General features: G+C 36.2%; 1 protein-coding gene across 2 annotated transcripts in view; it reads left to right on the plus strand.

Annotated features, from left to right (window-relative positions):
- Positions 1-15286, plus strand: part of PIK3C2G (phosphatidylinositol-4-phosphate 3-kinase catalytic subunit type 2 gamma) — a 464615-nt gene that overhangs the window by 54762 nt on the left and 394567 nt on the right. For both annotated transcript variants that reach the window (XM_051850300.2, XM_017343356.3), the window contains exons 2-5: positions 10-768; positions 4945-5027; positions 8618-8775; positions 13329-13443. In XM_051850300.2, the coding sequence (XP_051706260.2) occupies positions 91-768; positions 4945-5027; positions 8618-8775; positions 13329-13443 (1034 nt within the window). In that variant the 5' untranslated portion in view covers positions 10-90. The remainder of the gene's footprint in view (positions 1-9; positions 769-4944; positions 5028-8617; positions 8776-13328; positions 13444-15286) is intronic.

A 15286-nucleotide genomic window follows, 5' to 3' on the forward strand; every position in this document is an offset into this window, starting at 1 on the left:
TTTTTCTAGGAAAACTTCTATCATCTTTTATAATACCATCAAGGAGGTATTTGGAGCAGAGTCAACCTGCTCAGTTACATGAAATAAAGAATGGCATATTGTTGGCAAACAGATCTAAATCCCGATGGATCACACGAAGACCAGCATAAACACAAAGGATTTCATTCTGTGAATCAAACCCTTTCCTCTGGCCAAGTCAGTCTGGGATTTGATCAGCTAGTAGATGACATAAGCAGTAAAATTCCCCTCTATGAGAAAGAAATGGGAGAAAACAACTTTAGTGGGCTCAGTGCACCAAACTGGAACTCAAAAAGGCATCCGTTAGATGAAACCCACCAAATTCCTTTGAATGAATTCACTTCTAACTGCCCAGAGCTCTCTTGGCATCAAGGTACAAAAGCACGAGTGATAGGTTTTAGTCCTTCTGTGCTACCAAGCTCTCAGCAGATGAACAAAGAAAGCTCCTGGGGATACCCTGTTAGACAATATCATGGAGCCGAAGATTCCAGATTCAATATTTTCACCCCATTTTCCACTTGTGTGGGTAAAATTAATCCACAGGCGGAAATGGAAAATGAAAATCCTAACTACTATTTGAAATTCAAAAGTACCATTCCTCCTCTACATCCATCCTTCTCACCTGACTTCATGCCAGGAGAAAAGAATAAAAGAAGCGGACGTGTGAACATTGTGGGCCCTTCCCTGATGCTCCTTGAAGGTTCTTTTCCACCAAGGACTTTGGAGAACACACGGCCAAAGAACATAGAGGTGCGTGTTCTGTAAGTGGTCTTAAACATAGGAATCTGGAAGAATCATTCAGGAATGTACTGCATTAATTTGATAATGAGGAAAACTAACCTTACATTGGGAAATCTGTTAACATTACTTTGAAAAAATCATTTATTTTTACAAATTCCATATTTTGGACTATTTTTCTAAAAAAATAAAATATATTTTTAAATATTCTCTTTAAAGTTCCAGGTTTATCAAAACTAAGAAGTTATAGGACTTATATCTTACTGGATAAATATCATAGTGGGAGGCAGAGCTAGTAGTGTTTCTTGTTCTTACTGTGTTAGTCACACACACAAATACAAATACTCTGTATTTGTATACTCAATATTTATATTTTGAGTCATACTACAATGATTTAAAATTTTTTGTCATTATCAGTGGCAAAAATGTCCCTTTACTCAGAGATCCCTAAAATATACAATTGGCAAGCAACTTCCATTCGAATATTGAAAGAACAAGAAATTACATAATCATGTACAACTTATACTAATGGTTTCATAAGTAGCTTTCCAATCATTTTAGTATCCATCCAAATTTCCTACACAGTATTTGAAGATTTCTTTACTTATAATATCTAGACAGAGTAAAAAGTAAAACCAGGAAACCAGCAAAAAAGGAAAACATTATTGGAACTGTAAATTATAAGGGAATGTAAAGGCATTCTTCATATATTCAGTAATTATCAAATCATTACAATGTATTTTCATACGCTGTGCAGAATGGATGCAAAGTGGAAAGACATGATACCTGAATTCAGCAACATCATCTTGCTCAAAATAATACAGAAACAGTGGCAACACAGTAAAATAACAGATGGGGTGAGTGCATCGGAGAAGCAGCAGCTCATTCTACCTGATGCACTTGCAAAAGAGAAAACATCTCAAATTACCTGAATTTAAAATAAATAAATCTTAGGGGCCTCTGATTCTGATCACAACATTGTAACAAGTATTAAACGCCCCCCCACTGCTGACAGTAACTAAAAAGTTAAGTAAAATGCATGAAGCAGCTAACTCCATGCACTGAGCAAAAGGCAGTCAAGAATACTGATCCTTGAAAATGCTGATCCTTGAGAACTGTGAACATCCTGGTTTCTGTCTCAGGGCAGTTTACTGTTGCCCTGCAGACTGATGGAGCCCAACTCTAGCACAGTGCCACTGAGCTGAGGAGGCAGAGCCTGCAATTCCAGGTGATGAAAGCAGCTGATCTTTGTACAGCAAAAAAATGAAGAAGAAGAAGGAATTTAATGAGTTGGGGTGAGAAACATTTAGGGATTTACTGCCCATTCTCAACCCAGAATTAGGATGTGCTTATAAGGTTTAGCAGTCATGGTCAGCTTTTGGCTGAAAATTGGATAGTGATTATGTTCACTACAAAGTGGAAGCCATATAGTGTGCAGGTGTTATAGCCAAGCAAGAGAAGAGAAATAACTGGACCCTCATGCAGTCAAATTAGATCCCAGGAAGCCATCTCTTAATAATAAAATTCATAATTTAAACTGAATGCTATGGTAACCAAAGTAGATGTGGCTCAACAATAAATAAAAACAAGGCTGACAAGACGACGAAATTTCTAATTACCACACGTTATTTTTTTAAAAAAAAGCAGCAACTCAATTCATAATGTGCCATCTATGATGGCTAACATATACCAACAAAGGATAGATATGTAAAAAAGTAGGGAATTTTGACCCACAATCCAGTTAATAATCCAGTCAATGGAAAGCGATTCAGTCAACAATGCTGTTGGAATTAACTACCTAGGATTTTAAACTTGTTATTACAGGTTAGCTTGAGTAGGTAAAGAAAAAGATATTCATAATGAGTAGTCCAATGAGAATCTCAGCTGGAAATTAGAAAGTATGAAAAACAAACAAAAACACACGTCATTTCTAGTATTGAAAACATAGTATCTGGAATGAAAAAAATTCACTGGGTGTTTTAATCAACAGATAGGAACATTGAGTAAACTTTGATAGACATCTGGCCAAAGCAAAATAATAGCATGTTCATGTGGATATAAAATTACATGATAAAAATACCATGTAGTGTAAGAGAAAGAAAATGTTTTTTTGCTATTCTTTAATTTTAAGTGCCATAGTACAGTATTATCTCTAAGTATACTGATATCTATTAAGGTTGCATACTATAATTTCTAGATCCAGCGCATCCAGTAAGATACAACATGAAGAAAATTTGAGAGGAATTAAAAGAAATAGTGAAAATCAAGTAAAATTAAAAAGCCAGGAGAAATAGAATGAAATAAAGAGAAAAATAGAAACAAATATAAATATGGTGGTTTTAAATCTAAATTCCATAAATATTAAATGTGAATAAAGTAAACATTCTAAATAAAAGGGAGATGTAGACAAAATACTTAATGAATACTCAACCACTGTCTAAAAGAAACAAAATTAAGAAACAAAGGGCCGGCGCCGCGGCTCAACAGGCTAATCCTCTGCCTAGCGGCGCCGGCACACCAGGTTCTAGTCCCGGTCAGGGCGCCGGATTCTGTCCCAGTTGTCCCTCTTCCAGGCCAGCTCTCTGCTGTGGCCCAGGAGTGCAGTGGAGGATGGCCCAAGTGCTTGGGCCCTGCACCCCATGGGAGACCAGGAGAAGCACCTGGCTCCTGCCTTCGGATCAGCGCGGTGCGCCGGCCGCAGCACGCCAGCCGCGGCGGCCATTGGAGGGTGAACCAATGGCAAAGGAAGACCTTTCTCTCTCTCTCTCTCTCTCTCTCTCTCTCTCACTGTCCACTCTGCCTGTCAAAAAAAAAAAAAAAAAAGGGATAGGTAGATTGAAATAAAATAAATAAAATCTTTCATAATCATCTCCAAAAAGAAAGCTAGTGTGGCTATTTGATATCAGATAAAGTAGTGTTCAAGACAAAGAATTATTAGGATAAAAATGGCTCATTTGGTAATCATAAAAGGGTCAATCAGGTGAGACAAGAAATTTAATGTATATGTACACAGTAACAGAGCTCTAAAATAAATAAAGCAAAAATGATTTCTTTAAAAACAAATCACACATTGCTCTCTTGACAGAATTATTTATGCATATGGCTGCATCATCACTTATGTATAAAAGTCAATAGTTTCCTTTATAATACCCAAAAGCTCAGAACAATGCAAATATCCTGCAAAAAGAAAATAAGTAAACAAATTTTGGGGTAGTCCTATAATAGAATACTATTAACTCATAAAAATGAACTATTGACAAGAGGGAATGCCAAAATATCTTGGAAAATAGAATTAATAAGTAATATTCATTTTCCTTGAAATTTACTCTTCTTATATATGTCTAAATGGAAAAATTTTAAAAATATAAATCACTTAAGTGGAAGAAGCCAGAAACATAAAAGCACATGCACACAATATATGGTGACAGAAATCTGAATAATAGTTACCAAATAGAGTGCACATAGACAAAAAGAGATGCCCAAGATCATTCTAAAATGAAAAAAAGTTTCAAGTGGGTAATTGATATAACTGGATATATTCTTTATAACTCAAATTATTTAGTTAATGTCTATATATTTCCTCAACAGTCGAGACAAGGGCTGTTGAAATTCATCACAACGCAGAGTGTCAATTTCACTCCTATACATTACCTTTTATGTACTCTATTAGTTACCACTGGTTAAGGAGAACATATGGTATTTGTCTTTTTGGTGTTATACTTTTCACTAAACATAACGTTTTTCAATTGCATCCATTTTGTTGCGAAAGATAAAATTTCATGACTGTTGAAGAACAATTTTTTTGAACTCTGTGTATTGTTAATTTTATATATATGAAGTTAATTGAAAATAGATCTTAGTGAAAAATAAGAATGGGAATAGGAGAAGGAAGAGGAAAAAGGGTGGGAGTGCAGGCAGGAGGGAGGGTAAGGTGGGATGAATCACTATGTTCCTAGATTTGTATATATGAAATGCATAGAATTTGTATACCTTAAGGAAAAGGTTTCTAGGTAAAAATGAATGAATGAAATATATATTTTTCTATATGCAATTCTTATTTCAATTTAAAAATCTAAAAGTATTTTTAAAAGCAAATGAAACTTTAAAATAGTATTAAAATAACAGAATTGTAATCATTTTTGCTCTGTATCAAACTGTATTAATGTAGCATATTTTCAAAAATTTAAGTCAATAGGTTGTTCCATTCGGTTGGCTGAAGTGCCTCAAGGGAGTAATAAAAGTCTAGCTTCTTTTTGTGACAAAGTAAATAGGTAAGTATTGCTATTTCATCACTTTGAAGTTCTTGTGTCTGAATAAATGTGTTTTATATCACTGAATGGATTAATTTTCTGTATAAGGTGCCAAAGTCCTAAAATGTAAACACAGTGAAAAATAGAAATTTTAGACATCCCATTAATCAACTTCTGTTATTATTTTTGCTTATTTAAAACAGATTTTTCCTCTATGAAAATATATTAAGGTTGAATATTTCGTAACTGAAGACCTGCCATGGGGTTTATTGATAGTTTCGTTTGCAGTGACTTTCTCATTTAATGATATAAGTAACTGACTCCATTGGCTCAGTCCTAAAATAGCTCTTGCCTATTGTTTCTACCTGGAATATTTTAATTAAAAGCATTGGAGTGCCTCAAGCTTATCTTGTATGGGTTGCCAAAATAATACAAATACTACAAATATTACAAATACAGGTGTGTTTATGTAGAAATATAAAATCAATTGGGGATATTTACCCCCAAAACACCTTTTTTTGCTAAAGATTAATTTATGCTATAAAGGTAGATGTCTTTTTAAATTTTGATTTTTAAGTTTATTTATTTGAAAAGCAGAGCAACAGAGAGAGGGATAGAGAGCAAGATCTTCCATTCCCTGGTTCACTCCCCAAAAGCCAGCGACAGAATAGTCTAGGCCTGTCCAAAGCCAGTAGCCCAGAACTCCACTGAGATCTCTCACGGGAGTGACAGAGGCAGAAGGCTTTGGGCCATTTTCTGCTGCCTTCCCAGGTATATTGGCGGGAAGTTGAATTTGAAGCTGAGCAGAAAGGACTCAAACCTGTGTTCCAATATGGGATGCTCACGTTGCAAGCAGCAGCTTAACCCTCTATGCCACAAGGCCAGCTCCTCTAGATGTCTTCTTGTAAAGATCAGTTCCTTATTAACAATTAAAATTCATCTAATTGCAGCTCTTCTGTTACTATCACTCCTGAAAAAACTTTGACATTTATGCATTTGCATTTTAATTCTCCTGATTTTATCCTTTTATGGCTGTTATGTTTAATATAAAAATATACATTGATTTACAAGCTTTCTCTCCTTCTTAAATGACACTTGGGGTTAAATATTTGAATCATTTATTTGATCACTAATTTAAAGGCTATTTTCATGTCTAATAATTTGTTTTGCGCAGAAATATTCAAATTAAAAAAAAAAAAACTAACAAAAACAAGGTCCCTGCCTTAAAAAATTGTTAACCATATTGGAAGGTCCAAATGCAATGCATACAGAAATACAAAACAAATCATCTGAAATCCACAAAAGTGTTTCATATTCAATTAATTTCTTGCTCTAGTTAAAAAAATAAAATCTTAGGGCCAGCGCTGTGGTACCGTAGATTAATCCTCCACCTGTGGCGCTGGCATCCCATATAGGCACCAGTTCTAGTCCAGGCTACTGCTCTTCCAGTCCAGCTCTCTGCTGTGGCCTGGGAAAGCAGTAGAAAGATGGCCCAAGTGCTTGGGCCCCTGCACCCATGTGGGAGACCAGGAAGAAACACCTGGCTCCTGGCTTCGGATCAGCGCAGCTCCGGCCATTGAGGCCATTCGGAGAGTGAACCAACATAAGGAAGAGCTTTCTCTCTGTCTCTTTCTCTCTCACTATCTATAGCTCTACCTGTCAAATAAATAAATAAAATCTTTAAATAAAATCTTAAATGGTACTTCAGATATTGAGCCATTTGAATTCCTAAATTGGGGTCTTTAAAGTTATCAATGTTGATTCAGGAATAAGCTCCTCACTGTAACAAAATGACAAGCATTGCTATAAACTTGCCAGTTTAAATCTAAAATGTGGTAATTTCTGCTTCTGAGCATGAGAAATGGCTCTTTTAACACTGTACGATACAACTCTTCAGTACAACTCCACTGGCAGAATGCTTATTATTAGCTCCTCCGGCAACTCTTTTTTTAAAAATATAATTTCATATTCATAGGTGAAATCTTCTGGTGGATGCATCAGTGAGTGACATGAAAATATTTTATGTGATGGTTTGTCAGTAGCTTATGGTGCATTTTCCCAAGCTCACAAATGTCATTTTTCCCTGTGGCATCTTTGAAAAGAACCATGAGAACTAAAAAAATACTACCAAGCCATAATTCCAGAGTAAAAAAGGAAGCTACGTGTTACATCCACACATACTTTTCTTGAATGTTAACAATTATTGACAAATACGCTCATAAAATGATCACATACATACGTGCATAATTATTTTGTATACAAACTATCCATTCAGTGGTAACTTTGAGGATCTAAAATGTCCTGGGTTTTCTTAAGAGGATCAAATTTGATTTGAAAGCCGAGTTTCCTAAGAGAATCTCCAAAATTTCTGGAAGGAAATAATAGAATTGATTTACATATCCAATTACATCTGTTTCTTCTTTTCTTCTTCTTAATATTTAAATTATCATACTTAAATATGTCATTTGCATTCCTTTTACATTCCATTTGCATTCCTTAAAGAGAGGTTTTAAATTTGTTATATGAGAGTCCTAATTGTGGCATACTTTATTACAATGCCAAAGCCAGGAGCCCAGAACTCAGTCTGGGTCTCCCTGTGAAAGGCACAGATGCAGCACCAGAGCCAACACCAGCTGCCTCCCAGGACGCACATCAGCACACAGCTGGAATCAGAAGCAGGGCCAAGACTCACACCCAGGCACTCCAGGATTGGATATGCATATCCCAAGCAGCATCTTAAGCACTGAATCAAATGACAAATGGTTAACCCCATCAAAAGTATTTTAAATAACTATTTGTGAATATCTTTATATCAGAGTCTACATGTAGATATAAAATATGGATCTACAAGGATGGAGCTAATATATAATAATTAACATACTGCATGAACCTATTGATTTACATTCTGAAGTTCTCTTAGATGCCATTTTTTTTCTTTTAATCTTCACAAAAAACATTTAAAGTAAATATTAATAGCCTGTTTGGAGCAAACAAAGAACCTTGTCAAATAACTTACTGCTGGCTATCACATTATGAATCGAAAACAACAAGATCCAGACTCAAGGCTCTGGCTCCAAGTTTAAACTATTTGGGAATTCTTTGATCCCTTTATGTAGTAAACAATTGATTAGAATGTACAAATAATTTTTAAGTTCAATAGTTGTTATAAAATCCAAAGTTTTGTGGAAAATACAAAAATGTAAATAAAATAGGAAAAATGTTTAAAAATTTTGATGAAAATTTAAAAAAAATTTACAGAAGTCTCCAAACCAAGAAGAGGAATTCAGGCATCAAAATAATGTAAGTGTATCAATTGGTGATGTTCAGAGTAAAATCTCTTATTATGGAATGACAAAATGTTCTTAGTTATTTCCAGTGAGTTCTCCTGAGAAGGCCTCCCAGCTCCTTGCACCTGCCTTTGGTAGCCGTAATCTAGCGATCTGGCCAGCTAACTGTACTCTACAACAAGTCAGTTGCTAGTTGTTTTCATGTTTTAAATCTTCTCTATAAAAATACTGTATGAAGTTTCTTACTATTATGCTGTGGGAAATATTTTTAAATTATATATTGCAGCTCTGTTCTAAGTATTTTTTTTCACATACATATTTCAGAATAAGAGACGCTTACCGTGCAGCTGACATTAATTCCAATTCTGGGAAGATCTGGAGCGCTGCTACAGCATTTCCACACCAACTCTTTTCTAACACCAAATTTAAGATAAATATTTTTACTGGTAACTCAATGCAACTACTTCATCTCACAGCACATGGTAAGCATCCTTACAAGTAGAAAAATCTCTGTAAAGCTGGAATCGATATATGGTCTTCAAATCACAGATTGAAATTACTAGAAGAATCATCATTTGCTACTGTTTTGTCCTGATGTGAGATAGGAAAGCAGCTGGGAGACTTAACACTTGAGGGGGAGGGAGAGAGGGATTGTCTTCAAGAACTCTTTTTGCATGGTCAGCCCAGAATACTTTTACTTGCATGCTGTAAAATACTTAATAACAAGTTTTTAACATATTGTAAATAATCTGAACTTTAAAATAATCTAGATAAAGATGATACATTAGCAAAATCAACTTCATTCTAATATACGTGAATTGTGAGGTTTGTGTAGGCACTGATACACAGTCATAGCTCTGTGCACCCCACTCCCACCAGCACGGGCGAACATACTGATTCAGTCTCCTGAGAAATATCTCAGGAATTTGTACACTAGAAAATTCATCTGAGAAATCTTACTTCTCTCAAGTTTTAGAATACTTTTTTACATTTTGAAATATTTATTTTCCCTTTTATTTGAGAGAGAGAGAGAGAGAGAGAAGGAAGGAAGGAAGGAAGGAAGGAAGGAAGGAAGGAAGGAAGGAAGGAAGGAAGGAAGGGAGAGAGGGAGGGGGAAGGAAGGAAGGGAGGGAGAGAGGGAGGGAGGGTGGGAGGGAAGGGGGCGGGAGGGGGGAGGGAGTCTTCCATCTGCTGGTTCACTCCCCAATTGGCCACAACAGCCAACAGCCGGAGCTGCACCGATCCAAAGCCAGGAGCCAGGAGCCAGGAGCTTCTTTTAGGTCTCCCACATGAGTGCAGGGGCCAACTGGGGAGTGAACCAGCAATGGAAGACCTCTCTCTCTCTGTCTTTGCCTCTTCTTCTCTCTCTGTGTAACTCTGACTTTCAAATAAATAAATAAATAAATCTTTATAAAAAGAATATGAATTCAACAGAGAAATAGCAATGTAATAAAAACACAATAACCAAGCACTTCAAACTCCCTGCGCACCTCTGACCTCATCTCTCTGTGTGACTGCTTCCCGTGCCTCTCTTACTCTCTGCTCATTCAGTTCCTTTGCTTCTCCAAAACACACAGAAAGTCTCACTCTCAAGCATATGTGCTATGTGGTCACCCACCCAAAGACTATTCAGTCTCTGCTGACTCAAATTCCCCATCTCTAAAGGCAAGATGCTGATTTCCTAGACAGAGTCATTGGTGTTGTGTCTGGATCCAATCAGAATGACTTGGGTCTGGGTTGTGTTGACTTCAGTTACTGAAAAAGAGGAAGTAACTGTGAACTAGGGACACCACTTCCATTCTTCCAAGTTACAATAGTCAGTTTCCAACAAATTCGCCCCCCTCCAGCCCTGCTCTCAAAATTTCTTTGTTGTAAAAGCCAAGTCAGAGGCCATGAGAGTTGTAGTGAAGAGATTAGGTCATTTTATTTAATGTAAGAGATTCCAAGTGTCCATGCCATAAAAGGTCTTAAAAGTATATGGAGGAGGATGTAGAAGATGAGAAAAGACACACTTAAGAAAATGAAGTTGGCTGTTACTGTACCGCATGTTAAGCCATTGCTTGGGATAGCTGCATGCCGTATCAGACTGCCTGGTATAGAGTCTTACCTCTGCTTCTGAATCAGCTTCCATCTAATGAGCCTGAAGACAGCAGATGATGACACAAGTACTTGGATCCCTGCCACCTACATGGGAGACCAGTGTGGAGCTCGTGGCTCCTGGTCAATGCCAGACCCAAACCTGACAGTTGCAGACATTTGGGGAGTGAATCAGAGGATGAAAGATCGAATCTCTCTCTGCCTCTCCTGCTCCCTCTGTCACTCTGCCTGTCATGTAAAAACATAAATAAATCTTTAGACAAAGAATAAAAGAAAACATGCAGAGCATCATTAGCCAGTGTTTAGAGAAAAACTGTCCCTCTACCCACACCATTTCAAATAGTAAGGTGGTAAGAGGAGAGAGTTATGAATTAAGTGACAATAGAAGTATTAACAGAAAAAAAACATGGTTTATTTACACATGTACATGGAGTTTTCTCAGTGACAATTTTCTGAATAACAATAACTGAAGATAAAGTTTATGACCCAACTAGTTTGATATTAAAGAGAACGTAAAAAACAATGTGAATAAAGGAATGGAATCAGTGGAAGTTTGAATGGAAATAACCTTGTAAGAAAAGGGGAAATATTTTTAAAGTGGAGGACATTGAATAGATTTAGAAAAGTATGTTTAATGGAGCTGGAACCTAGTGTTGGAAGAAGGATCACAGCTGGAATAAGTGAAATTTAGGAAAACAGGAACACTGTTTAAAGGGGTAGATGAGGAGTAGTAGAATACTTGATCTGATGTATACAGTAGGATAACTAGAGAAGCTCAAGTGAGTTTTAGTCTTTTCAGTAAGGTGGACAACATGGTTAGGACTACAAGAAAGGTTGCATGAAGTGAGAGAGTACAAGAAATTGTTGAATGGATTCTATTAGCTAAAATTAAATCACAGCTATGAAATCTAAAAGAAGACAGAGTTTTTGTTGGTTTCAAAAATGGAGAGAAATTTAAACTTACCGACCCATAATGAATTTAAGGGGAAGACAGTGATTTCAAGTTTAGACATGCTGGATTGTAAGTAATAACGAAATGCCCAAAGAGTGACATGAAGCAGGTAGTCAGAGATATCAAACCAACGCCAGAATAGCACTACCACACAGAAATGGGGTTATGGAGTCTTTCATGTAAACTGGAAAGATAATTGTGACAAGCAATGATTCATGCTCACTCCAAGTAGCATAAGGGATATGGACCCAGAGAAGGGAGAACTAGATTAATTAATGAAGTAGATTCACGCCTTTGGAGATATTTTCGTACTGTCATAGAATGGCCGATTCTCACCTTCTCTTCAAGGCCGTTATGGTCAACAGTTTGCTGTAGCTGTTTTCCTCTAGCTTCAATTCATACCATTTCAGTTGATATTCCCAAATTGGAGTAGGCTTGAAGTGCTCCCTTCTATGTCAAAAGATTTAAACAATCCTTAATTTCCTGGAATCTTTATCATTTGTTTCTCTAACCATTTCTTTAATGGCATCTTGGTCTACCATAAAACCTGCATTTTTAAATCCATCACTGTGAAATTCCTTTTATTACTTGTGGCAGTGATAACACTTGCACTACTTTTTGTTAGCTTTTTGGGTCAAAATTCTTTCCCTCAAAAAGTAAAAGAAGCCATAGAAAAGCGTAAAAATTGCTGACAAAACTGAGACAAAGGTGTCGCTCCCCCTCTTCGTGGAGGAACAACACAGGACCCTGCGCTGTTCTTTTGTCTGCTCGGCCCTCCCCGGGTTTGCTGCTGGTTCTTCCCGGGTTGGCTACCGACCCTTCCACCTCCGTGGAAGGGCGGTTCCCCCTGCCACTTTCCCCACTTCCGCGGGGGAGCGGCACACCGCCGGCCGGCTCTCTCGGGGGCTGCACAGGTGTTCCTTCAGATAGATGTTCCTGGTGCATGGTGTCTCTCTCCTCCTTTATAGTCCTCTTCCACCAATCCCAACTCTGCTACCCACACGCCGAGTACGCTGCTCTCCTCCAATCAGGAGCAGGTCCTGCTGTTTATTGGTTGAACTGGAGGCAGCTGTGTAGAAGCTGTTTCCTCCTCTCCCAGCACCATATTGTGGGAGAGCAGATGCATAGAATAAGTCTTAATTCCAGTAACAGTCTAGTCCGAGTTGCTCCCAGTTGCTCCCCACACAAAGGGAATCTACATTTTGCAGTTGCTATACAAACCCTTGTTGGCCAACGGTCGTCAGTATAGTCCACTACACTTCCTTTGGTTCACTGAAAACTTACAATTACATTCAAAGCAAAGATATCACACAAATTTATCGTCCACATTTATCTGCTGTTTAAAAATTTTAACCTCGTATCAGATTCCTGGAAAAAAATATATTTTAAACCCTTTTGACAAATGAGGAAACTGTTCCAAAGTAGTAAAATAATTTATCCATGTACATCAACTAAAATAACCCCAGATCTTCAAGGTAGAACACTGAAAACCACATGGAAATTGTAGACTTGTCTGAATATCAAGGTATGAATTTGAATATTAACTAATATAAGTGCTCTAAAAATATTTAATCAAAAATTATTTTATAATGATAGCACCTTAGCAAGGACAATATGTCTCATTTAAGTTGAAACAACAAAGAAGAAAATATCCCTGGAATACTTACCAGGCTATGACTTTCTCAAGTATTTACCAAATCTGATGTAGAATTTTAGAGCTACAACATCACAAAGGTGTTAACATGTGGAACTCAATACTTTTTTAAGTTATGTCTGATGAAACAATTAAAAACCTTTTTTTAAAAAAAAAGAGTCTCTAAAACAAATCGGACTAATAAATGAGATTCATCTCATTCTAATATCTGTTGATGGAGCTAAATGGTTGTGATACTTCATAATAAGCTTGCTGTTCTTTATGCTTAAAAAATTTTTCCAAGTTAATATATGAAAAACACTTACTGATTTTTTATTTACCTTTGTTTTTAGCTAACTGTCTTGTCAAAGACCTAATTGCAGAAACGCTAAATTTTTGTACAAAAGACCAGCTATTTCCTAAAGATCATCTCCTAAGTATATGTGGCTCTGAAGAATTTTTACAGAAGTAAGTATCATATTAAACCAATTTTGATTTTTGTTGAAATCTCTTAGTATTAATTAAGTAGTAATGTTTTTTCTTTTAAATAGATTTCACTCAGAGACTTTACTTTGTATTCTTATAAGCAGCATCATCAACCCATTTACAGTGAATTTTAAATTTTGTGTATCATATTGACAGTGTTATTCTTGGCTGTTTATGTATTATGTGTATTTATGGCAACAGATAGTTAAGTGACCTGTGACTAGTGGTGCTGACAGTCTCAATTTTCTCAGGATTCAGGTAGCTCATAAGACATAGAAATATCAATTTTTTTTGGATTTATTTACTTATTTGAAAGGCAAAGTTACAGAGAGGCAGAGGCAAAGAGATAGAAAGAGAGAGAGAAAAAGAGAGAGAAAGTCTTCCATCCCCTGATTCATTCCCCAGGTGGCTGCAAAGGCTGGAGCTGAGCCGCTCTGAAGATAGGAGCCAGGAGCTTCTTCTGGGTCTCCCACATGAGTGCAGGGGCCCAAGCATTTTGGCCATCTTCTACTGCTTTCCTAGGCCACAGCAGAGAGCTGGATTGGAAGTGGAGCAGCCAGGTTTCAAACCTGCACCCATATGGGATGCTGGCACAGCAGGCAGCGACTTCACCTGCTTCTCCACAGTGACGGCCCCTTGGAAATTTCAAATTTATTTTATTTTATTTATTTCTTTTTAAACTTTTATTGCTTGAAAGAGAACAGATATCACGTAGTTTACAGAAACAATTCCAGGAAGAGGACCACAATTTTCCCCATCCCTCAATTCTCCCTCATTTCTTTCCTTTTCTTTAATTTTTGCAATAACAATTCAAATATAATTTATAATCACAGACTTAATGCACATAAACCCTAATGTTCAGCAAGCGAAAAGTAGAGAAATCATTATTCCATAAATTTTAAAACCAGGAAAGTCCTTGGAAAATTAGGACAAGTTGGTCACACTATCTATAATAACAAAATTGATTATGACTAATCATAGTAAAAAAAAAATATTTTACGAAAAGTCTATATTTGGTTTGGAATAATATCAGCATGTTGACTAAATAGAGAAGTTTTAAAAGATACATGAGGTTTAAATATGAACATTATGTATTTTTTTAGAACACTAAGCTCTAAAACACCTTTGTTTGTTTATTCAAGCATCTCATGAAAATAATGAGAAAAGTCTGTTCTCTTATGTACCCATTCAAACATTTATTTGATAGAAAACTAATTTTTACGTTTGCATAATAACTATTTGAGTGGAATTCCTCAGAGAACATCCTTCAGAATATAATGCAACTTTTAAAAAAGAAATGTTTCTCTCTGGTATTGCACAATATTCTAAATACTGAAGTTTTTAAAGCCTAAGACATTGAAAAGCTAAATTGCCATTCACATTTCTCCTTTGCATTTCTACAACTATCCTAGGATTGACAGCAATCTTATATGTTTCTACCATGAATGTGTTTGAAAATATCTTGCTAGTAATTTGGCTAATTTAATGATATTCTCATCAACCAATCCAGTCTGTCATTTTATAATGTGAACTCTAAATAACATTTAATGTTAATTGTTTCCCTTTTTATGTTATCAATTATAAAATACTAGTAAATATTTATATGAAATCACAGATGTTTTGTTGCATGAAACTGACAGATACCCCCCTTGTTCCTTATTTCTTGGAATTCATTAACATACTCAGTGACTAGGCAATATCTTCTGTCAATATATGTTTTGGATAACATGTACAAAGAGCACAGAAGAAAAGATACTTTAGAAAATGTAATATTACATTGATATTTCATTTGGCCTCATCTTTTCATTGGGCAGGTTTCCAAATA

This window comes from Oryctolagus cuniculus, chromosome 9 (genome assembly GCF_964237555.1).
Source record: "Oryctolagus cuniculus chromosome 9, mOryCun1.1, whole genome shotgun sequence".
NCBI lineage: Eukaryota > Metazoa > Chordata > Mammalia > Lagomorpha > Leporidae > Oryctolagus > Oryctolagus cuniculus.